The sequence below is a fragment of the Dendropsophus ebraccatus genome, chromosome 11 (genome assembly GCF_027789765.1).
Source record: "Dendropsophus ebraccatus isolate aDenEbr1 chromosome 11, aDenEbr1.pat, whole genome shotgun sequence".
NCBI lineage: Eukaryota > Metazoa > Chordata > Amphibia > Anura > Hylidae > Dendropsophus > Dendropsophus ebraccatus.
Window position 1 is genome coordinate 98,464,354 of NC_091464.1, and position 24,569 is coordinate 98,488,922.

At 52.4% G+C, this 24,569-nt stretch overlaps 1 protein-coding gene across 1 annotated transcript in view; it reads right to left on the minus strand.

Annotated features, from left to right (window-relative positions):
• Window positions 1-619: 619 nt before the first annotated feature.
• POGLUT1 (protein O-glucosyltransferase 1) overlaps window positions 620-24,569 on the minus strand; it is a 41,007-nt gene continuing 17,057 nt past the window's right edge. The window contains exons 2-11 of the mRNA XM_069944592.1: window positions 24,526-24,569; window positions 24,301-24,444; window positions 9,127-9,262; window positions 7,624-7,745; window positions 7,488-7,547; window positions 7,143-7,242; window positions 6,934-6,992; window positions 3,287-3,454; window positions 1,192-1,248; window positions 620-1,118 (exon numbers count right to left, since the gene is read on the minus strand). The exon at window positions 24,526-24,569 is cut by the window's right edge and continues 41 nt beyond it. Coding sequence (XP_069800693.1) covers window positions 962-1,118; window positions 1,192-1,248; window positions 3,287-3,454; window positions 6,934-6,992; window positions 7,143-7,242; window positions 7,488-7,547; window positions 7,624-7,745; window positions 9,127-9,262; window positions 24,301-24,444; window positions 24,526-24,569 — 1,047 coding nt within the window. The 3' untranslated portion in view covers window positions 620-961. The remainder of the gene's footprint in view (window positions 1,119-1,191; window positions 1,249-3,286; window positions 3,455-6,933; window positions 6,993-7,142; window positions 7,243-7,487; window positions 7,548-7,623; window positions 7,746-9,126; window positions 9,263-24,300; window positions 24,445-24,525) is intronic.

Consider the following 24,569-nt stretch of genomic DNA (forward strand, 5'->3'; position numbering starts at 1 on the left):
GGCCCTCTTCATTCCCTCCCCCGCAGCGGGGCCCTCTTCATTCCCTCCCCCGCAGCGGGGCCCTCTTCATTCCCTCCACCGCAGCGGGGCCCTCTTCATTCCCTCCCCTGCTGTAGTGTCCTCCTCTCACAGAACGTGTGAATGCAGCCTTACTCCCTTACCCTATCATCAGTTCTTCTTCAGGTTCTCCCCCACAGTAGTGCCCTCTTTACTCCCTCACGCGCAGTAGTGTCCTGCCCTGCCACCCTACCCTCCCTTAGTGGCCTCCTCCTCACTCCCCTCCCCCAGTAGCCTCCTCCTCGCTCCCCTCCCCCAGTAGCCTCCTCCTCGCTCCCCTCCCCCAGTAGCCTCCTCCTCGCTCCCCTCCCCCAGTAGCCTCCTCCTCGCTCCCCTCCCCCAGTAGCCTCCTCCTTGCTCCCCTCCCCCAGTAGCCTCCTCCTCACTCCCCTCCCCCAGTGGCCTCTCCTCACTCCCCCCTCCTACGTAGCCTTCTCTCTCACTCCTCTGCTACCCCTATAGCCACCTCTTCACTCCCTTGTAGCATCCTCCTGGCCCCTCCCCTCCTTGACCGCACACCCTGGGCCTCTCCAATCTCCATAAAGAAAATAAATTTCAGACGTTTATATGAAAATTTTAATGTACAAAACCTATTCCTTGGTCTGACATGGCTGCTGAGCACAGACAGTAGATGTAAGGAGCCATCAGCTCACATGTACACAGCATTTAAGTATGAGGATCCGCCTCTTTTAGTGATGCTCCGCCCACTGCTGGAAGGAGAGGAGTCTGTCTTTGTGTTTTATGGTCTCACGTCAGCCTGGTGAATGATTCCGAAGACGTATCATAGCCTCCAAGAAAGTCTGTGACCAGTGGTGGACTCTCAGAGGGTGGACAACGGGCCGCCCCTCCCCCACAGTTGGCAGGCTGATGTCATTAGGTCTGATCAGGTGATGACCAGGAGAGGTCAGAGTTCACTGTGTCCAGCCTTCATACTCACTTCCTGGTAGCCCTTCCTCTGCTTGACCCGATATGTGAGTAGATGGGCGTATTGGGTGAGTAGCGAGCGCCAGTACCAAGAAACGTCCTCCATCTGCAGGTGCTCGCTGATGAACTGCTGCCCTCTGGACATAGAGAGCAACGTTATTATTACAGTCGGCGGGGACCACGTGCGAGATTCATATAGGGGGCTCCTACCTCTCCGCTATCCTGCGTGCCTCCACATCATTAGCCTTCACAAATTCCAGCAGTTCCCTGCAACAAACAGGAGACAAATGAAGCCTGCGGGGGTGGAGGAGCGAGAAACCGAGTCCTGCGGGGGTGGAGGAGCGAGAAACCGAGTCCTGCGGGGGAGGAGGAGCGAGAAGCAGAGGCATGCGGGGGAGGAGGAGCGAGAAGCAGAGGCATGCGGGGGAGGAGGAGCGAGAAGCAGAGGCCTGCGGGGGAGGAGGAGCGAGAAGCAGAGTCCTGCGGGGGAGGAGGAGCGAGAAGCAGAGTCCTGCGGGGGAGGAGGAGCGAGAAGCAGAGTCCTGCGGGGGAGGAGGAGCGAGAAGCAGAGTCCTGCGGGGGAGGAGGAGCGAGAAGCAGAGTCCTGCGGGGGAGGAGGAGCGAGAAGCAGAGTCCTGCGGGGGAGGAGGAGCGAGAAGCAGAGTCCTGCGGGGGAGGAGGAGCGAGAAGCAGAGGCCTGCGGGGGAGGAGGAGCGAGAAGCAGAGTCCTGCGGGGGAGGAGGAGCGAGAAGCAGAGTCCTGCGGGGGAGGAGGAGCGAGAAGCAGAGTCCTGCGGGGGAGGAGGAGCGAGAAGCAGAGTCCTGCGGGGGAGGAGGAGCGAGAAGCAGAGTCCTGCGGGGGAGGAGGAGCGAGAAGCAGAGTCCTGCGGGGGAGGAGGAGCGAGAAGCAAAGTCCTGCGGGGGAGGAGGAGCGAGACGCCGAGGTCTGCGGGGGAGGAGGAGCGAGAAAACAAGGTCTGGGGGGGGGGGGGGGGGGGGGGGGGGGGGGGGGGGGGGGGGGGGGAGGGGTTGGGGGGCGAGAGAGACACGTACACATATGTGCTGCACTCATTTGTACAGAGTACACAGTGGGGATAATAAGTATATAATACACTGCTGTATACCTACACAGAATGGGGAGATATATACACACTCATACAGGGGGGATAATAAGTATATAACACACTGCTGTATACCTACACAGAATGGGGGATATATACACACTCATACAGGAGGAGGATAATAAGTATATAATACACTGCTGTATACCTACACAGAATGGAGATATATACACACTCATACAGGAGGATAATAAGTATATAATACACTGCTGTATACCTACACAGAATGGGGATATATACACACTCATACAGGAAGAGGATAATAAGTATATAATACACTGCTGTATACCTACACAGAATGGGGATATATACACACTCATACAGGAAGAGGATAATAAGTATATAATACACTGCTGTATACCTACATAGAGGGGAGAGATATATACATACTCATACAGGAGGATAATAAGTATATAATACACTGCTGTATACCTACACAGAATGGAGATATATATACACACTCATAAAGGAGGGGGATAATAAGTATATAATACACTGCTATATACCTACACAGAATGGAGGGGGGGGGGGGGGGGTAATATTTCTGGTCGGTAACCTCACCTGACAGAATCTATAGAACATTCCAGATAATCACATTGTAGGATTTATAAATATTCACCATTTTATTCCATGAAATAAGAATTTGGTCGCCGACCGATCAGCAGGACATCTGCCTGTCAGTGTCTCTATAAGAAGCTCCTCCCCCTCTGCCCTCATTACCTGGATTAGCTGCACCTGTGTCATCTCTCTGCCTGTATAATAATCACCTGTCCTCACATTCATCACACTCCAACCTCTCCACCATGGCCAAGACCAAAGACCTGTCTAAGGACACCAGGGACAACACTGTAGACCTGCACAAGGCTGGGATGGGCTACAGGACAATAGGCAGCAGCTTGGTGAGACTGTAACAACTCTTGGTGCAATTATTAGAGAGTGGAAGAAACACAAGATGACTGTCAGTCTTCCTCAGTCTGGGGCTCCATACAGGATCTCACCTCATAGGGGAAAGGAGGATTCAGGAAGGTGAGGAATCAGCTCAGAACTAAACAGGAGGACCTGGTCACTGACCTGAAGAGAGCTGGGACCACAGTCTCATAGATTACGATTACTAACACTACTAAATAGTGATCAGCAGTGGTGCAGGGTATATATGTATAGTGATCAGACAGGAGAGGAGGTTACCGAAGGTCGGACAGGTCCTGCCGCACAGGGATGTAGTGCACCCAGGGCTCCAGACGATGGTAGAAGAATTCCTGCCACTCCTCACCAACATGGAAGACCAGGGAGCCGCACAGGAAGAGATGCTTCAGCCGGAAACTGGCCGCTACACCACGGAAATTAAACAGGTACCTGCGGGGGAGAAGGAGGAGGTGAGCAGAGGTATACAGGGGCGAGGAGAGGTATATAGAGGAGGAGGAGGGATACAGGGGTGAGGAGAGGTATATAGAGGAGGAGGAGGGATACAGGGGTGAGGAGAGGTATATAGAGGAGGAGGAGGGATACAGGGGTGAGGAGAGGTATATAGAGGAGGAGGGATACAGGGGTGAGGAGAGGTATATAGAGGAGGAGGAGGGATACAGGGGTGAGGAGAGGTATATAGAGGAGGAGGAGGAGGGATACAGGGGTGAGGAGAGGAATATAGTGGAGGAGGAGGGATACAGGGGTGAGGAGAGGTATATAGAGGAGGAGGGATACAGGGGTGAGGAGAGGTATATAGAGGAGGAGGAAGGATACAGGGGTGAGGAGAGGTATATAGAGGAGGAGGGATACAGGGGTGAGGAGAGGTATATAGAGGAGGAGGAGGGATACAGGGGTGAGGAGAGGTATATAGAGGAGGAGGAGGGATACAGGGGTGAGGAGAGGTATATAGAGGAGGAGGGATACAGGGGTGAGGAGAGGTATATAGAGGAGGAGGGATACAGGGGTGAGGAGAGGTATATAGAGGAGGAGGAGGGATACAGGGGTGAGGAGAGGTATATAGAGGAGGAGGAGGGATACAGGGGTGAGGAGAGGTATATAGAGGAGGAGGAGGGATACAGGGGTGAGGAGAGGAATATAGAGGAGGAGGAGGGATACAGGGGTGAGGAGAGGAATATAGTGGAGGAGGAGGGATACAGGGGTGAGGAGAGGTATATAGAGGAGGAGGAGGAGGGATACAGGGGTGAGGAGAGGTATATAGAGGAGGAGGAGGGATACAGGGGTGAGGAGAGGTATATAGAGGAGGAGGGATACAGGGGTGAGGAGAGGTATATAGAGGAGGAGGAGGGATACAGGGGCGAGGAGAGGTATATAGAGGAGGAGGGATACAGGGGTGAGGAGAGGTATATAGAGGAGGAGGAGGGATACATGGGCGAGGAGAGGTATATAGAGGAGGAGGAGGGATACATGGGCGAGGAGAGGTATATAGAGGAGGAGGAGGGATACAGGGGTGAGGAGAGGTATATAGAGAAGGAGGAGGGATACAGGGGTGAGGAGAGGTATATAGAGGAGGAGGAGGGATACAGGGGTGAGGAGAGGTATATAGAGGAGGAGGAGGGATACATGGGCGAGGAGAGGTATATAGAGGAGGAGGAGGGATACAGGGGCGAGGAGAGGTATATAGAGGAGGAGGGATACAGGGGTGAGGAGAGGTATATAGAGGAGGAGGAGGGATACAGGGGTGAGGAGAGGTATATAGAGGAGGAGGAGGGATACAGGGGTGAGGAGAGGTATATAGAGGAGGAGGAGGGATACAGGGGTGAGGAGAGGTATATAGAGGAGGAGGAGGGATACAGGGGTGAGGAGAGGTATATAGAGGAGGAGGAGGGATACAGGGGTGAGGAGAGGTATATAGAGGAGGAGGAGGGATACAGGGGTGAGGAGAGGTATATAGAGGAGGAGGAGGGATACAGGGGTGAGGAGAGGTATATAGAGGAGGAGGAGGGATACAGGGGTGAGGAGAGGTATATAGAGGAGGAGGAGGGATACAGGGGTGAGGAGAGGTATATAGAGGAGGAGGAGGGATACAGGGGTGAGGAGAGGTATATAGAGGAGGAGGAGGGATACAGGGGTGAGGAGAGGTATATAGAGGAGGAGGAGGAGGGATACAGGGGTGAGGAGAGGTATATAGAGGAGGAGGAAGTATACAGGGGTGAGGAGAGGTACAGTGGGGAAAAAAAGTATTTAGTCAGTCCCCAATAGTGCAAGTTCCACCACTTACAAAGATGAGAGGTGTCTGTAATTGACCCCATATTAAACCTCATCTATGGGAGACAAAATGAGAAAACAAATCCAGAAAATCACATTGTCTGATTTTGTAAGAATTTATTTGCAAATTATGGTGGAAAATAAGTATTTGGTCAGTAACAAAATTTCCTCTCAATCCTTTGTTCTATCTCCTTTGTTGGCAATGACAGAGGTCAGACGTTTCCTGTAAGTTCTCACAAGGTTGGCACACACTGTTGTTGGTCTGTTGGCCCATTCCTCCATGCAGATCTCCCCTAGAGCAGTGATGTTTTGGGGCTGTCGCTTGGCAACACGGACTTTCACCTCCCTCCAAAGGTTTTCTATAGGGTTGAGATCTGGAGACTGGCTAGGCCACTCCAGAACCTTGAAATGCTTCTTACCAAGCCGCTACTTCGTTGCCCTGGCGGAGTGCTTTGGATCATTGTCATGTTGAAAGACCCAGCAGCCACGTTTCATCTTCAATGCCCGTGCTGATGGAAGGAGGTTTGCACTCGCGATCTCACGATACATGGCCCCATTCATTCTTTCATGTACCCGGATCAGTCGTCCTGGCCCCTTTGCAGAGAAACAGCCCCAAAGCATGATGTTCCCCCCCCATGCTTTACAGTAGGTATGGTGTTTGATGGAGGCAACTCAGTATTCTTTTTCCTCCAAACACGACAAGTTGTGTTTCTACCAAACAGTTCCACTTTGGTTTCATCAGACCATAGGACACTCTCCCAATACTCTTCTGGATCATCCAAATGCTCTCTAGCAAACTTCAGACAGACATGTAGTGGCTTAAGCAGTGGGACCCGTCTGGCACTGCAGGATCTGAGTCCCTGGCACTGGCGTAGTGTCTTACTGATGGTAGGCTTTGTTACATAGGTCCATGCTCTCTGCAGTTCATCCACTAGGTCCCCCCGCGGGGTTCTGGGATTTTCGCTCATCGTTCTTGTGATCATTTTGACCCCACAGGGTGAGATTTTGAGTGGAGCCCCAGATCGAGGGAGACTATCAGTGGTCTTGTATGTCTTCCATTTTCTAATTATTGCTCCCACAGTTGATTTCTTCACTCCAAGCCGGTTGCCTATTGCAGATTCAGTCTTCCCAGCCTGGTGCAGGGCTACAATTTTGTTTCTGGTGTCCTTTGACAGCTCTTTGGTCTTCACCATAGTGGAGTTTGGAGTCTGACTGTTTGAGGGTGTGCACAGGTGTCTTTTTATACTGATAACAAGTTTAAACAGGTGCCATTACTACAGGTAATGAGTGGAGGAAAGAGGAGACTCTTAAAGAAGAAGTTACAGGTCTGTGAGAGCCAGAAATCTTGATTGTTTATAGGTGGCCAAATACTTATTTTCCACCATAATTTGCAAATAAATTCTTACAAAATCAGACAATGTGATTTTCTGGATTTGTTTTCTTATTTTAACTCCCATAGTTGAGGTCTCTATATGGTGTCAGTCACCAATAGTGCAAGTTCCACCACTTAAAAAGATGAGAGGCGTCTGTAATTGACTAAATACTTTTTTTCCCCACTGTATATAGGGGAGGAGGAGGATACACAGCACAGGTAAGAGGAGGACATACGGAGAACAATGAGATGGACAGGAGGGCGGCCGTACTTGAATGCGCAGTGATCCACCAGTGGGACCTCTTTGGCTGGTGGTCGCCCCAGGGTGTCCTATAATAGAGGAGGAATCGGTGAGTGACATAAAAGGAACAGAAATGGACAATATCGGGGCGGGGCCACACAATGTGTGGGGCCCTGATATGGGCAGGGCCTTGGGTGAACAACGCACAGGAATCATGTCCTCTCGTCAGTGGCCTTTACCTTCTCAGACCTCCAGGCCTGGTTCTTTGTGTATTCTGCATCCACTAGCTCAGGGTTGTCACGGGACAGCAGGATCAGGGGGTCCCGCTCAGGACTCGTTCTATGGGGGAGAAAAACTGTTGGCAAAGTTCAAGAAAGAAGCTTTGGGGGGGGGGAGAGGAGGCTTCAGATATATACAGTGCAAGGGGAGTGATGGGGGCCGAGATATGGTGGCCGATGGCCAACTGGAAGGCACGGGGGGGGGGGGGGGACCTGGATAAGCATGGTGGGACAAGAGCTAAATCTTGACAAAACATGTCTAGGTGAACGGGGCAGAAGCAAGTGCCCCTGTATACTGCCACTTACCGGGACCCCCTGAAGTACCCCTTAGATATCTTCTTCTCCCATGGCCAGAGGTCAGCAGCCCTAACAATCACAACAAGGGGAGGCACGGTCAGACGGCACAGAGGACATGATGCCCCCCCCCATCACCCACACTCACCGTGCCAGGTCCTCTCTCATCAGATCCCAGCGGCCAAGTCCTGTGGGGTAGATGGGCCAAACAGCAGGACCCCCCTCCCAGAACGTCCAGGCAGGGTACATGATGTCCCGGTAATCTGAGGTCTGCAGGAAATAACAGAGCAGTGAGTGGCTGTCCTATGCTGGCCTCTGTCTACTCTGCCATGCCAGCTCCTGCCTCTCCCCCCCTGCCGCGCCAGCTCCCACCTCTGTCTACTCTGCCATGCCAGCTCCCGCCTCTCCCCGCCCTGATGCCCCAGCTCCCTCCTCTCTCTGCCCTGATGCCCCAGCTCCCTCCTCTCTCTGCCCTGATGCGCCAGCTCCCTCCTCTCTCTGCCCTGATGCGCCAGCTCCCGCCTCTCCCCTCCCTGATGCCCCAGCTCCCTCCTCTCTCTGCCCTGATGCCCCAGCTCCCTCCTCTCTCTGCCCTGATGCCCCAGCTCCCTCCTCTCTCTGCCCTGATGCCCCAGCTCCCTCCTCTCTCTGCCCTGATGCCCCAGCTCCCGCCTCTCGCCGCCCCAGCTCCTGCTCCACCCTGCCGCGCCAGTTCCCGTCTGTCTCCTCTACCACACCAGCTCCCACCTCTCTCTGCCCTGATGCGCCAGCTCCCGCCTCTCGCTGCCCCAGCTCCACCCTGCCGCGCCAGTTCCCATCTCTGTCTCTTCTACCACACCAGCTCCCACTTCTCCCCACCCTGCCGCACCATCTCCTGACCCTCCCCCACTTCAAGTTTTACTATGTCAACTCTCGAGCCGACTCCCAGTTCCCACCTGTGTTGCCTCACTTCTCTCCCGTATCGCTCCCCTCTTTTGTCGCCTCCTGTCTCTCCTGGTTCTCCCATGTTGGCTGCAGTCTTTTCTGGTTCCCCCCTGCGTAATCTCCTGTTACCTCCTGTGTCTCTCAGCTCTTCCAAGTCGCTTCTTGTCTCTCCCGGTTCCCCCGGGTCGGCTCCCGTCTCTCCCGGTTCCCCCGGGTCGGCTCCCGTCTCTCCCGGTTCCCCCGGGTCGGCTCCCGTCTCTCCCGGTTCCCCCGGGTCGGCTCCCGTCTCTCCCGGGTCGGCTCCCGTCTCTCCCGGTTCCCCCGGGTCGGCTCCCGTCTCTCCCGGTTCCCCCGGGTCGGCTCCCGTCTCTCCCGGCTCCCCCGGCTCGGCTCCCGTCTCTCCCGGCTCCCCCGGCTCGGCTCCCGTCTCTCCCGGCTCCCCCGGGTCGGCTCCCGTCTCTCCCGGCTCCCCCGGGTCGGCTCCAGTCTCTCCCGGTTCCCCCGGGTCGGCTCCCGTCTCTCCCGGTTCCCCCGGGTCGGCTCCCGTCTCTCCCGGCTCCCCCGGGTCGGCTCCCATGTCTCCCGGTTCCCCCAGGTAGGCTCACAGTTTCCCAAGGTCAGCTCCTGTGTCTCCTAGTTACCACCGGTCGGCTCCCATGTCTCCCAGTAACCCCCGCTATCTCTGCTTTACCACACCTTGGCTCTGATTTTCCCCTGAATAACTCACCTTACTGAAGGAGAAGATGGGGATCACCGGCGCCATCCACTGAGGAACTTGAGGATAATCGCGGACATTGATGACCATCTCCATATCTGGTAGGTCTGGCAGGAGCTCTAGAAGGAAGTGCTCCACCCCACTACAGCTAGATCAGGAGACATGACAGGTAACACACGGGAAGATACAACAATAGTGTTTACAGGTTAGGGGGGCAAATAATGTTATGGAATAATGAGTTACATGCTGCAGCACAGGAAGGGTTAAACTAAGAGGAGGAGGTATAATGAGTGATATGCTGCAGCACAGATGGGGTACACAGGGAGGAGGAGGTATAATGAGTGATATGCTGCAGCACAGATGGGGTACACAGCGAGGAGGTGGAGGTATAATGAGTGATATGCTGCAGCACAGATGGGGTACACAGGGAGGAGGTATAATGAGTGATATGCTGCAGCACAGATGGGGTACACAGGGAGGAGGAGGTATAATGAGTGATATGCTGCAGCACAGATGGGGTACACAGCGAGGAGGAGGTATAATGAGTGATATGCTGCAGCACAGATGGGGTACATGGGGAGGAGGAGGTATAATGAGTGATATGCTGCAGCACAGATGGGGTACATGGGGAGGAGGAGGTATAATGAGTGATATGCTGCAGCACAGATGGGGTACACAGGGAGGAGGAGGTATAATGAGTGATATGCTGCAGCACAGATGGGGTACACAGAGGAGGAGGAGGTATAATGAGTGATATGCTGCAGCACAGATGGGGTACACAGCGAGGAGGAGGTATAATGAGTGATATGCTGCAGCACAGATGGGGTACACAGCGAGGAGGAGGGGGAGGTATAATGAGTGATATGCTGCAGCACAGGTGGGGTACACAGGGAGGAGGAGGAGGTATAATGAGTGATATGCTGCAGCACAGATGGGGTACACAGCGAGGAGGAGGGGGAGGTATAATGAGTGATATGCTGCAGCACAGATGGGGTACACAGGGAGGAGAGGTATAATGAGTGATATGCTGCAGCACAGATGGGGAACACAGCGAGGAGAGGAGGTATAATGAGTGATATGCGCAGCACAGATGGGGTACACGGGAGGAGGAGGTATAATGAGTGATATGCTGCAGCACAGATGGGGTACACAGGGGAGGAGGAGGAGGTATAATGAGTGATATGCTGCAGCACAGATGGGGTACACAGGGAGGAGGAGGTATAATGAGTGATATGCTGCAGCACAGATGGGGTACACAGCGAGGAGGAGGGGGAGGTATAATGAGTGATATGCTGCAGCACAGGTGGGGTACACAGGGAGGAGGAGGAGGTATAATGAGTGATATGCTGCAGCACAGATGGGGTACACAGCGAGGAGGAGGGGGAGGTATAATGAGTGATATGCTGCAGCACAGATGGGGTACACAGGGAGGAGGAGGTATAATGAGTGATATGCTGCAGCACAGATGGGGAACACAGCGAGGAGGAGGAGGTATAATGAGTGATATGCTGCAGCACAGATGGGGTACACGGGGAGGAGGAGGTATAATGAGTGATATGCTGCAGCACAGATGGGGTACACGGGGAGGAGGAGGAGGTATAATGAGTGATATGCTGCAGCACAGATGGGGTACACAGGGAGGAGGAGGTATAATGAGTGATATGCTGCAGCACAGATGGGGTACACGGGGAGGAGGAGGTATAATGAGTGATATGCTGCAGCACAGATGGGGTACAGGGGGAGGAGGAGGAGGTATAATGAGTGATATGCTGCAGCACAGATGGGGTACACGGGGAGGAGGAGGAGGTATAATGAGTGATATGTGTAAGGTAGATAAAGACAGCACTCACCCGGTCTGTATCAGCTCAGTTAATTCCATGCACCGCTGGTGGCAGGGAGGGAGAGGTGAGGACGCGCACTGGGACGGCCGTTTCGGGGACACGCCCCCTTTGTCGACCAGGTATTGACGTCATGTGGTGGGAGGTGTGCTATATACACAGGTAACGTGCACGTGATCAATTAAGGAAAAAGATATGTGTTAAACAAATAACAAAGACATTTACACAAAAACACTGAGATCGTTACGCTCGTTAAGGCCGTAAGGGTAAGGTTTAAAGAACATGCTTACTCTGTAAAGACGGGTAAAGGCGTTCCACGCCTTATAGAACATGTACGAACTGTCCATCACGGCGACACCAGGAACCTGAAGTTTCTTGGACTAGAAAGAGTTAATGCTGTACCGGAGGGAGCTGACAAACATCAGACACTTCTGAGAAAAGAGTCCCTCTGGATCTCCCGACTTAACGCTACGGGTCCGCTCGGCCTTAACGAGCGTAACGATCTCAGTGTTTTTGTGTAAATGTCTTTGTTATTTGTTTAACACATATCTTTTTCCTTAATTGATCACGTGCACGTTACCTGTGTATATAGCACACCTCCCACCACATGACGTCAATACCTGGTCGACAAAGGGGGCGTGTCCCCGAAACGGCCGTCCCAGTGCGCGTCCTCACCTCTCCCTCCCTGCCACCAGCGGTGCATGGAATTAACTGAGCTGATACAGACCGGGTGAGTGCTGTCTTTATCTACCTTACACACAGCGTATTACTCCTTCATCATCTTGCACCCCCGGCACCCAGCCGTTTTGCATCACGGTGTATCCTGCTAATTCAAGTCCGTAGATCCATAGGCATTGGACTGTTGTGTGGTGGTGCGGGTCAGCTGTTTCTCCTCCTCGCATAATGAGTGATATGCTGCAGCACAGATGGGGTACACAGGGAGGAGGAGGTATAATGAGTGATATGCTGCAGCACAGATGGGGTACACAGGGAGGAGGTATAATGAGTGATATGCTGCAGCACAGATGGGGTACACAGCGAGGAGGAGGTATAATGAGTGATATGCTGCAGCACAGATGGGGTACATGGGGAGGAGGAGGAGGTATAATGAGTGATATGCTGCAGCACAGATGGGGAACACAGCGAGGAGGAGGAGGTATAATGAGTGATATGCTGCAGCACAGATGTGGTACACAGGGAGGAGGAGGAGGTATAATGAGTGATATGCTGCAGCACAGATGGGGTACACGGGGAGGAGGAGGTATAATGAGTGATATGCTGCAGCACAGATGGGGAACACAGCGAGGAGGAGGAGGTATAATGAGTGATATGCTGCAGCACAGATGTGGTACACAGCGAGGAGGAGGAGGTATAATGAGTGATATGCTGCAGCACAGATGGGGTACACAGCGAGGAGGAGGAGGAGGTATAATGAGTGATATGCTGCAGCACAGATGTGGTACACGGGGAGGAGGAGGTATAATGAGTGATATGCTGCAGCACAGATGGGGTACACAGCGAGGAGGAGGTATAATGAGTGATATGCTGCAGCACAGATGGGGTACACAAGGAGGAGGAGGAGGTATAATGAGTGATATGCTGCAGCACAGATGGGGTACACAGGGAGGAGGAGGTATAATGAGTGATATACGAACTGGAGAGAATGGAACGGCTGCACATCCCGTCTATGGCTGATACTAATGCCGCTAGGCCTATATTAAAAATCAACACCAGAGTGTCTGTATATGAATTGATCAAGCCATATTGCCCCGTGTACCACCGCGCAGGTCCTCTGGTCCACACAGGTCCCTACGCTAACTCCACACCGTGTCAGTCAGCGACCGCCAACCCCGCAAAGCGTGCACGTGCAAGGAAGGGAGGCCATGGAACGGCCCTGCAACCCCAATGTCACAGGACCAGACCCAAAAAGCCCCTGTGCACGCCTGCGGGGTTGGTGGCCACTGACTGGCACGATGTGGACTTAGTGTAGGGACCCATGTGTATCAGATACCTGCACGATGGTACATGGGGCAGTATGGCTTGATCAATTCATACACAAAATTCTGATGTGTTTTTTATTTAGCCAAGCGGCACTAGTATCAGCCATAGGTGTGAGGTGCAGCACTCTGTTTCTTCCCTGAACCGCATAATGAGTGATATGCTGCAGCACAGATGGGGTACACAGCGAGGAGGAGGAGGAGGTATAATGAGTGATATGCTGCAGCACAGATGGGGTACATGGGGAGGAGGAGGTATAATGAGTGATATGCTGCAGCACAGATGTGGTACATGGGGAGGAGGAGGTATAATGAGTGATATGCTGCAGCACAGATGTGGTACAGGGGGAGGAGGAGGTATATATGAGTGATATGCTGCAGCACAGATGGGGTACACAGCGAGGAGGAGGAGGAGGTATAATGAGTGATATGCTTGCAGCACAGAATGGGGTACATGGGGAGGAGGAGGTATAATGAGTGATATGCTGCAGCACAGATGGGGTACACAGCGAGGAGGAGGAGGTATAATGAGTGATATGCTGCAGCACAGATGGGGTACATGGGGAGGAGGAGGAGGTATAATGAGTGATATGCTGCAGCACAGATGGGGTACATGGGGAGGAGGAGAGGTATAATGAGTGATATGCTGCAGCACAAGATGGGGTACATGGGGAGGAGGAGGTATAATGAGTGATATGCTGCAGCACAGATGTGGTACATGGGGAGGAGGAGGTATAATGAGTGATATGCTGCAGCACAGATGTGGTACATGGGGAGGAGGAGGAGGTATAATGAGTGATATGCTGCAGCACAGATGGGGTACACAGCGAGGAGGAGGAGGAGGTATAATGAGTGATATGCTGCAGCACAGATGGGGTACATGGGGAGGAGGAGGTATAATGAGTGATATGCTGCAGCACAGATGGGGTACACAGCGAGGAGGAGGAGGTATAATGAGTGATATGCTGCAGCACAGATGTGGTACATGGGGAGGAGGAGGAGGTATAATGAGTGATATGCTGCAGCACAGATGTGGTACACGGGGAGGATGGGGTATAATGAGTGATATGCTGCAGCACAGATGGGGTACACAGGGAGGAGGAGGTATAATGAGTGATATGCTGCAGCACAGATGGGGAACACAGCGAGGAGGAGGAGGAGGTATAATGAGTGATATGCTGCAGCACAGATGGGGTACACAGCGAGGAGGAGGTATAATGAGTGATATGCTGCAGCACAGATGGGGTACACAGCGAGGAGGAGGAGGTATAATGAGTGATATACTGCAGCACAGATGGGGTACACAGAGAGGAGGAGGTATAATGAGTGATATGCTGCAGCACAGATGTGGTACATGGGGAGGAGGAGGAGGTATAATGAGTGATATGCTGCAGCACAGATTGGGTACACAGCGAGGAGGAGGAGGTATAATGAGTGATATGCTGCAGCACAGATGGGGTACACAGGGAGGAGGAGGAGGTATAATGAGTGATATGGTTCAGGGAAGAAAAAGAGTGCTGCACCTCACACCTATGGCTGATACTAGTACCTCTCGGCTGCATAAAAAACATCAGAATTCTGTATGTGAATTGATCAAGCCACACTGCCCCATGTACCTCGTGCAGGTATCTGATACACATGGGTCCCTACACTAAGTCCACACTGTGCCGGTCAGTGACCACCACCCCCGCAGGCGTGCACAGTCAGGGAAGGGAGGCCATGGGACGGCCCTGCAACCCCCATGCCACAGGACCAGTCCCAAAAATGCCACACCAAAACCCTGAACCGTATTTTGTTTCTCTCTTTTCTCCGTGTTTTGCACTCCTCCTGGTGAGACCCACATGACCGCAATTAGCAGGAGACACCTGAGTGCACATGGTTTTATCCCTCCTGTCTGTCCCATTCTATCTGTGATAGCTATGGTGAGTGCAATACCTTATCCAGACTTGTTCTGTTTGGGGGCAGCTTCCTCCGCCGGTGGTGCTGGCTGGGTTTTGGTGTGGCATTTTTGGGTCTGGTCCTGTGGCATGGGGGTTGCAGGGCCGTTCCATGGCCTACCTTCCCTGACTGTGCACGCCTGCGGGGGTGGTGGTCGCTGACTGGCACAGTGTGGACTTAGTGTAGGGACCCATGTGTATCAGATACCTGCACGCGGTACATGGGGCAGTATGGCTTGATCAATTCACATACAGAATTCTGATGTTTTTTATGCAGCCGAGAGGTACTAGTATCAGCCATAGGTGTGAGGTGCAGCACTCTTTTCTTTCCTGAACCGTATAATGAGTGATATGCTGCAGCACAGATGTGGTACACAGGGAGGAGGAGGAGGTATAATGAGTGATATGCTGCAGCACAGATGGGGTACACAGGGAGGAGGAGGTATAATGAGTGATATGCTGCAGCACAGATGGGGTACACAGCGAGGAGGAGGAGGTATAATGAGTGATATGCTGCAGCACAGATGTGGTACACGGGGAGGAGGAGGAGGTATAATGAGTGATATGCTGCAGCACAGATGGGGTACACAGGGAGGAGGAGGTATAATGAGTGATATGCTGCAGCACAGATGGGGTACACAGCGAGGAGGAGGAGGTATAATGAGTGATATGCTGCAGCACAGATGTGGTACACGGGGAGGATGGGGTATAATGAGTGATATGCTGCAGCATAGATGGGGTACACGGGGAGGAGGAGGTATAATGAGTGATATGCTGCAGCACAGATGTGGTACACAGGGAGGAGGAGGTATAATGAGTGATATGCTGCAGCACAGATGGGGTACACAGAGAGGAGGGGGAGGTATAATGAGTGATATGCTGCAGCACAGATGGGGAACACAGCGAGGAGGAGGAGGTATAATGAGTGATATGCTGCAGCACAGATGGGGTACACAGCGAGGAGGAGGAGGTATAATGAGTGATATGCTGCAGCACAGATGTGGTACACGGGGAGGATGGGGTATAATGAGTGATATGCTGCAGCACAGATGGGGTACACAGGGAGGAGGAGGTATAATGAGTGATATGCTGCAGCACAGATGGGGTACACGGGGAGGATGGGGTATAATGAGTGATATGCTGCAGCACAGATGGGGTACACAGGGAGGAGGAGGTATAATGAGTGATATGCTGCAGCACAGATGGGGTACACGGGGAGGATGGGGTATAATGAGTGATATGCTGCAGCACAGATGGGGTACACAGCGAGGAGGAGGAGGAGGAGGTATAATGAGTGATATGCTGCAGCACAGATGGGGTACACAGCGAGGAGGAGGAGGTATAATGAGTGATATGCTGCAGCACAGATGGGGTACACGGGGAGGAGGAGGTATAATGAGTGATATGCTGCAGCACAGATGGGGTACACAGCGAGGAGGAGGTATAATGAGTGATATGCTGCAGCACAGATGTGGTACACGGGGAGGATGGGGTATAATGAGTGATATGCTGCAGCACAGATGGGGAACACAGCGAGGAGGAGGAGGTATAATGAGTGATATGCTGCAGCACAGATGGGGAACACAGCGAGGAGGAGGAGGTATAATGAGTGATATGCTGCAGCACAGATGGGGTACACAGCGAGGAGGAGGAGGTATAATGAGTGATATGCTGCAGCACAGATGTGGTACACGGGGAGGATGGGGTATAATGAGTGATATGCTGCAGCACAGATGGGGTACACAGGGAGGAGGAGGTATAATGAGTGATATGCTGCAGCACAGATGGGGTACACGGGGAGGATGGGGTATAATGAGTGATATGCTGCAGCACAGATGGGGTACACAGGGAGGAGGAGGTATAATGAGTGATATGCTGCAGCACAGATGGGGTACACAGCGAGGAGGAGGAGGTATAATGAGTGATATGCTGCAGCACAGATGGGGTACACAGGGAGGAGGTATAATGAGTGATATGCTGCAGCACAGATGGGGTACACAGCGAGGAGGAGGAGGAGGTATAATGAGTGATATGCTGCAGCACAGATGTGGTACACGGGGAGGAGGAGGTATAATGAGTGATATGCTGCAGCACAGATGGGGTACACAGGGAGGAGGTATAATGAGTGATATGCTGCAGCACAGATGGGGTACACAGGGAGGAGGAGGAGGTATAATGAGTGATATGCTGCAGCACAGATGGGGTACACAGGGAGGAGGAGGAGGTATAATGAGTGATATGCTGCAGCACAGATGGGGTACACAGGGAGGAGGAGGAGGTATAATGAGTGATATGCTGCAGCACAGATGGGGTACATGGGGAGGAGGAGGTATAATGAGTGATATGCTGCAGCACAGATGGGGTACACAGCGAGGAGGAGGAGGAGGTATAATGAGTGATATGCTGCAGCACAGATGTGGTACACGGGGAGGAGGAGGTATAATGAGTGATATGCTGCAGCACAGATGGGGTACACAGGGAGGAGGTATAATGAGTGATATGCTGCAGCACAGATGGGGTACACAGGGAGGAGGAGGAGGTATAATGAGTGATATGCTGCAGCACAGATGGGGTACACAGGGAGGAGGAGGAGGTATAATGAGTGATATGCTGCAGCACAGATGGGGTACACAGGGAGGAGGAGGAGGTATAATGAGTGATATGCTGCAGCACAGATGGGGTACATGGGGAGGAGGAGGTATAATGAGTGATATGCTGCAGCACAGATGGGGTACACAGCGAGGAGGAGGAGGAGGTATAATGAGTGATATGCTGCAGCACAGATGTGGTACACGGGGAGGAGGAGGTATAATGAGTGATATGCTGCAGCACAGATGGGGTACACAGAGAGGAGGAGGAGGTATAATGAGTGATATGCTGCAGCACAGATGGGGTACACAGCGAGGAGGAGGATGTATAATGAGTGATATGCTGCAGCACAGATGGGGAACACAGCGAGGAGGAGGTATAATGAGTGATATGCTGCAGCACAGATGTGGTACACAGGGAGGAGGAGGTATAATGAGTGATATGCTGCAGCACAGATGTGGTACACGGGGAGGAGGTATAATGAGTGATATGCTGCAGCACAGATGGGGTACACAGCGAGGAGGAGGTATAATGAGTGATATGCTGCAGCACAGATGTGGTACACAGGGAGGAGGAGGTATAATGAGTGATATGCTGCAGCACAGATGGGGTACACAGGGAGGAGGAGGAGGTATAATGAGTGATATGCTGCAGCACAGATGGGGTACACAGCGAGGAGGAGGAGGTATAATGAGTGATATGCTGCAGCACAGGTGGGGTACACGGGGAGGAGGAGGTATAATGAGTGATATGCTGCAGCACAGATGGGGTACACAGCGAGGAGGAGGTATAATGAGTGATATGCTGCAGCACAGATGGGGTACACAGCGAGGAGGAGGAGGAGGTATAATGAGTGATATGCTGCAGCACAGATGGGGTACATGGGGAGGAGGAGGTATAATGAGTGATATGCTGCAGCACAGATGGGGTACACAGCGAGGAGGAGGAGGTATAATGAGTGATATGCTGCAGCACAGATGGGGTACATGGGGAGGAGGAGGAGGTATAATGAGTGATATGCTGCAGCACAGATGGGGTACATGGGGAGGAGGAGGAGGTATAATGAGTGATATGCTGCAGCACAGATGGGGTACATGGGGAGGAGGAGGTATAATGAGTGATATGCTGCAGCACAGATGTGGTACATGGGGAGGAGGAGGTATAATGAGTGATATGCTGCAGCACAGATGTGGTACATGGGGAGGAGGAGGAGGTATAATGAGTGATATGCTGCAGCACAGATGGGGTACACAGCGAGGAGGAGGAGGAGGTATAATGAGTGATATGCTGCAGCACAGATGGGGTACATGGGGAGGAGGAGGTATAATGAGTGATATGCTGCAGCACAGATGGGGTACACAGCGAGGAGGAGGAGGTATAATGAGTGATATGCTGCAGCACAGATGTGGTACATGGGGAGGAGGAGGAGGTATAATGAGTGATATGCTGCAGCACAGATGTGGTACACGGGAGGATGGGGTATAATGAGTGATATGCTGCAGCACAGATGGGTACACAGGGAGGAGGAGGTATAATGAGTGATATGCTGCAGCACAGATGGGGAACACAGCGAGGAGGAGGAGGAGGTATAATGAGTGATATGCTGCAGCACAGATGGGGTACACAGCGAGGAGGAGGTATAATGAGTGATATGCTGCAGCACAGATGGGGTACACAGCGAGGAGGAGGAGGTATAATGAGTGATATACTGCAGCACAGATGGGGTACACAGAGAGGAGGAGGTATAATGAGTGATATGCTGCAGCACAGATGTGGTACATGGGAGGAGGAGGAGGTATAATGAGTGATATGCTGCAGCACAGATTGGGTACACAGCGAGGAGGAGGAGGTATAATGAGTGATATGCTGCAGCACAGATGGGGTACACAGGGAGGAGGAGGAGGTATAATGAGTGATATGGTTCAGGGAAGAAAAAGAGTGCTGCACCTCACACCTATGGCTGATACTAGTACCTCTCGGCTGCATAAAAAACATCAGAATTCTGTATGTGAATTGATCAAGCCACACTGCCCCATGTACCTCGTGCAGGTATCTGATACACATGGGTCCCTACACTAAGTCCACACTGTGCCGGTCAGTGACCACCACCCCCGCAGGCGTGCACAGTCAGGGAAGGGAGGCCATGGGACGGCCCTGCAACCCCCATGCCACAGGACCAGTCCCAAAAATGCCACACCAAAACCCTGAACCGTATTTTGTTTCTCTCTTTTCTCCGTGTTTTGCACTCCTCCTGGTGAGACCCACATGACCGCAATTAGCAGGAGACACCTGAGTGCACATGGTTTTATCCCTCCTGTCTGTCCCATTCTATCTGTGATAGCTATGGTGAGTGCAATACCTTATCCAGACTTGTTCTGTTTGGGGGCAGCTTCCTCCGCCGGTGGTGCTGGCTGGGTTTTGGTGTGGCATTTTTGGGTCTGGTCCTGTGGCATGGGGGTTGCAGGGCCGTTCCATGGCCTACCTTCCCTGACTGTGCACGCCTGCGGGGGTGGTGGTCGCTGACTGGCACAGTGTGGACTTAGTGTAGGGACCCATGTGTATCAGATACCTGCACGCGGTACATGGGGCAGTATGGCTTGATCAATTCACATACAGAATTCTGATGTTTTTTATGCAGCCGAGAGGTACTAGTATCAGCCATAGGTGTGAGGTGCAGCACTCTTTTTCTTCCCTGAACCGTATAATGAGTGATATGCTGCAGCACAGATGTGGTACACAGGGAGGAGGAGGAGGTATAATGAGTGATATGCTGCAGCACAGATGGGGTACACAGGGAGGAGGAGGTATAATGAGTGATATGCTGCAGCACAGATGGGGTACACAGCGAGGAGGAGGAGGTATAATGAGTGATATGCTGCAGCACAGATGTGGTACACGGGGAGGAGGAGGAGGTATAATGAGTGATATGCTGCAGCACAGATGGGGTACACAGGGAGGAGGAGGTATAATGAGTGATATGCTGCAGCACAGATGGGGTACACAGCGAGGAGGAGGAGGTATAATGAGTGATATGCTGCAGCACAGATGTGGTACACGGGGAGGATGGGGTATAATGAGTGATATGCTGCAGCATAGATGGGGTACACGGGGAGGAGGAGGTATAATGAGTGATATGCTGCAGCACAGATGTGGTACACAGGGAGGAGGAGGTATAATGAGTGATATGCTGCAGCACAGATGTGGTACACAGGGAGGAGGAGGTATAATGAGTGATATGCTGCAGCACAGATGGGGTACACAGAGAGGAGGGGGAGGTATAATGAGTGATATGCTGCAGCACAGATGGGGTACACAGGGAGGAGGAGGTATAATGAGTGATATGCTGCAGCACAGATGGGGTACACGGGGAGGATGGGGTATAATGAGTGATATGCTGCAGCACAGATGGGGTACACAGCGAGGAGGAGGAGGTATAATGAGTGATATGCTGCAGCACAGATGGGGTACACGGGGAGGAGGAGGTATAATGAGTGATATGCTGCAGCACAGATGGGGTATACAGGGAGGAGGAGGAGGTATAATGAGTGATATGCTGCAGCACAGATGGGGTACACAGCGAGGAGGAGGTATAATGAGTGATATGCTGCAGCACAGATGTGGTACACGGGGAGGATGGGGTATAATGAGTGATATGCTGCAGCACAGATGGGGAACACAGCGAGGAGGAGGAGGTATAATGAGTGATATGCTGCAGCACAGATGGGGAACACAGCGAGGAGGAGGAGGTATAATGAGTGATATGCTGCAGCACAGATGGGTACACAGCGAGGAGGAGGAGGTATAATGAGTGATATGCTGCAGCACAGATGGGGTACACAGCGAGGAGGAGGAGGTATAATGAGTGATATGCTGCAGCACAGATGTGGTACACGGGGAGGATGGGGTATAATGAGTGATATGCTGCAGCACAGATGGGGTACACAGGGAGGAGGAGGTATAATGAGTGATATGCTGCAGCACAGATGGGGTACACGGGGAGGATGGGGTATAATGAGTGATATGCTGCAGCACAGATGGGGTACACAGGGAGGAGGAGGTATAATGAGTGATATGCTGCAGCACAGATGGGGTACACAGCGAGGAGGAGGAGGTATAATGAGTGATATGCTGCAGCACAGATGGGGTACACAGGGAGGAGGTATAATGAGTGATATGCTGCAGCACAGATGGGGTACACAGCGAGGAGGAGGAGGAGGTATAATGAGTGATATGCTGCAGCACAGATGTGGTACACGGGGAGGAGGAGGTATAATGAGTGATATGCTGCAGCACAGATGGGGTACACAGGGAGGAGGTATAATGAGTGATATGCTGCAGCACAGATGGGGTACACAGGGAGGAGGAGGAGGTATAATGAGTGATATGCTGCAGCACAGATGGGGTACACAGGGAGGAGGAGGAGGTATAATGAGTGATATGCTGCAGCACAGATGGGGTACACAGGGAGGAGGAGGAGGTATAATGAGTGATATGCTGCAGCACAGATGGGGTACATGGGGGAGGAGGAGGTATAATGAGTGATATGCTGCAGCACAGATGGGGTACACAGCGAGGAGGAGGAGGAGGTATAATGAGTGATATGCTGCAGCACAGATGTGGTACACGGGGAGGAGGAGGTATAATGAGTGATATGCTGCAGCACAGATGGGGTACACAGGGAGGAGGTATAATGAGTGATATGCTGCAGCACAGATGGGGTACACAGGGAGGAGGAGGAGGTATAATGAGTGATATGCTGCAGCACAGATGGGGTACACAGGGAGGAGGAGGAGGTATAATGAGTGATATGCTGCAGCACAGATGGGGTACACAGGGAGGAGGAGGAGGTATAATGAGTGATATGCTGCAGCACAGATGGGGTACATGGGGAGGAGGAGGTATAATGAGTGATATGCTGCAGCACAGATGGGGTACATGGGGAGGAGGAGGAGGTATAATGAGTGATATGCTGCAGCACAGATGGGGTACATGGGGAGGAGGAGGAGGTATAATGAGTGATATGCTGCAGCACAGATGGGGTACACAGGGAGGAGGAGGTATAATGAGTGATATGCTGCAGCACAGATGGGGTACACAGCGAGGAGGAGGAGGAGGTATAATGAGTGATATGCTGCAGCACAGATGGGGTACACAGAGAGGAGGAGGAGGTATAATGAGTGATATGCTGCAGCACAGATGGGGTACACAGCGAGGAGGAGGATGTATAATGAGTGATATGCTGCAGCACAGATGGGGAACACAGCGAGGAGGAGGTATAATGAGTGATATGCTGCAGCACAGATGTGGTACACAGGGAGGAGGAGGTATAATGAGTGATATGCTGCAGCACAGATGTGGTACACGGGGAGGAGGTATAATGAGTGATATGCTGCAGCACAGATGGGGTACACAGCGAGGAGGAGGTATAATGAGTGATATGCTGCAGCACAGATGTGGTACACAGGGAGGAGGAGGTATAATGAGTGATATGCTGCAGCACAGATGGGGTACACAGGGAGGAGGAGGAGGTATAATGAGTGATATGCTGCAGCACAGATGGGGTACACAGCGAGGAGGAGGAGGTATAATGAGTGATATGCTGCAGCACAGGTGGGGTACACGGGGAGGAGGAGGTATAATGAGTGATATGCTGCAGCACAGATGGGGTACACAGCGAGGAGGAGGTATAATGAGTGATATGCTGCAGCACAGATGGGGTACACAGGGAGGAGGAGGAGGTATAATGAGTGATATGCTGCAGCATAGATGGGGTACACAGGGAGGAGGAGGAGGTATAATGAGTGATATGCTGCAGCACAGATGGGGTACACAGCGAGGAGGAGGAGGTATGAGTGATATGCTGCAGCACAGATGGGGTACACAGGGAGGAGGAGGAGGTATAATGAGTGATATGCTGCAGCACAGATGGGGTATACGGGGAGGAGGAGGAGGTATAATGAGTGATATGCTGCAGCACAGATGGGGTACACAGGGAGGAGGAGGTATAATGAGTGATATGCTGCAGCACAGATGGGGTACAACAGCGAGAGGAGGAGGAGGGTATAATGAGTGATATGCTGCAGCACAGATGGGTACATGGGGAGGAGGAGGTATAATGAGTGATATGCTGCAGCACAGATGGGGTACACAGCGAGGAGGAGGAGGAGGTATAATGAGTGATATGCTGCAGCACAGATGGGGTACATGGGGAGGAGGAGGTATAATGAGTGATATGCTGCAGCACAGATGGGGTACACGGGGAGGAGGAGGAGGTATAATGAGTGATATGCTGCAGCACAGATGGGGTCAGAGAGATACTCTGCATATCCTTCTTCAGAAATGGCCTAGAAGTCTCCATAATGTATTGTCTTTATAGAGGGGCAACAAAACTGATCCCCATGGTCCTACAGGTAATACAGACAGAAAAGACTCCTCCACAGGTAATAGGGTAAGAGAAGACTCTCAGCAGAACACACGTCCACAGGTAATAGAGTAAGAGAAGACTCTCAGCAGAACACACGTCCACAGGTAATAGAGTAAGAGAAGACTCTCAGCAGAACACACGTCCACAGGTAATAGAGTAAGAGAAGACTCTGAGCAGAACACGTCCACAGGTAATAGAGTAAGAGAAGACTCTCAGCAGAACACACGTCCACAGGTAATAGAGTAAGAGAAGACTCTCAGCAGAACACACGTCCACAGGTAATAGGGTAAGAGAAGACTCTCAGCAGAACACACGTCCACAGGTAATAGAGTAAGAGAAGACTCTCAGCAGAACACATGTCCACAACGGTAGCCGGTATCAGGTACTCTCTTAGTACTTACCGGGCTGAGAACATACAGTCCTCCTCGCGGTACAGGCGATGCTTTATAACCTGATAATGTGTGCCCAATTTGCGGCTGATGATGTTTTTCATTAGATCTCTGGAAATCCCAGAATGAAATGGTGCCAAGTCCTCCTGGATGAGCCTAGTGGTGGTGGGAGAGCCGGATGGTTAGAGGGGGATCTATAATAGGGTGCAAGGGGTAGGGCAAGGGGGAGTAACGTACCGGTGGAAGCAGGTGTGGTTGTGGCATGGCTGATGGCCCTGGAG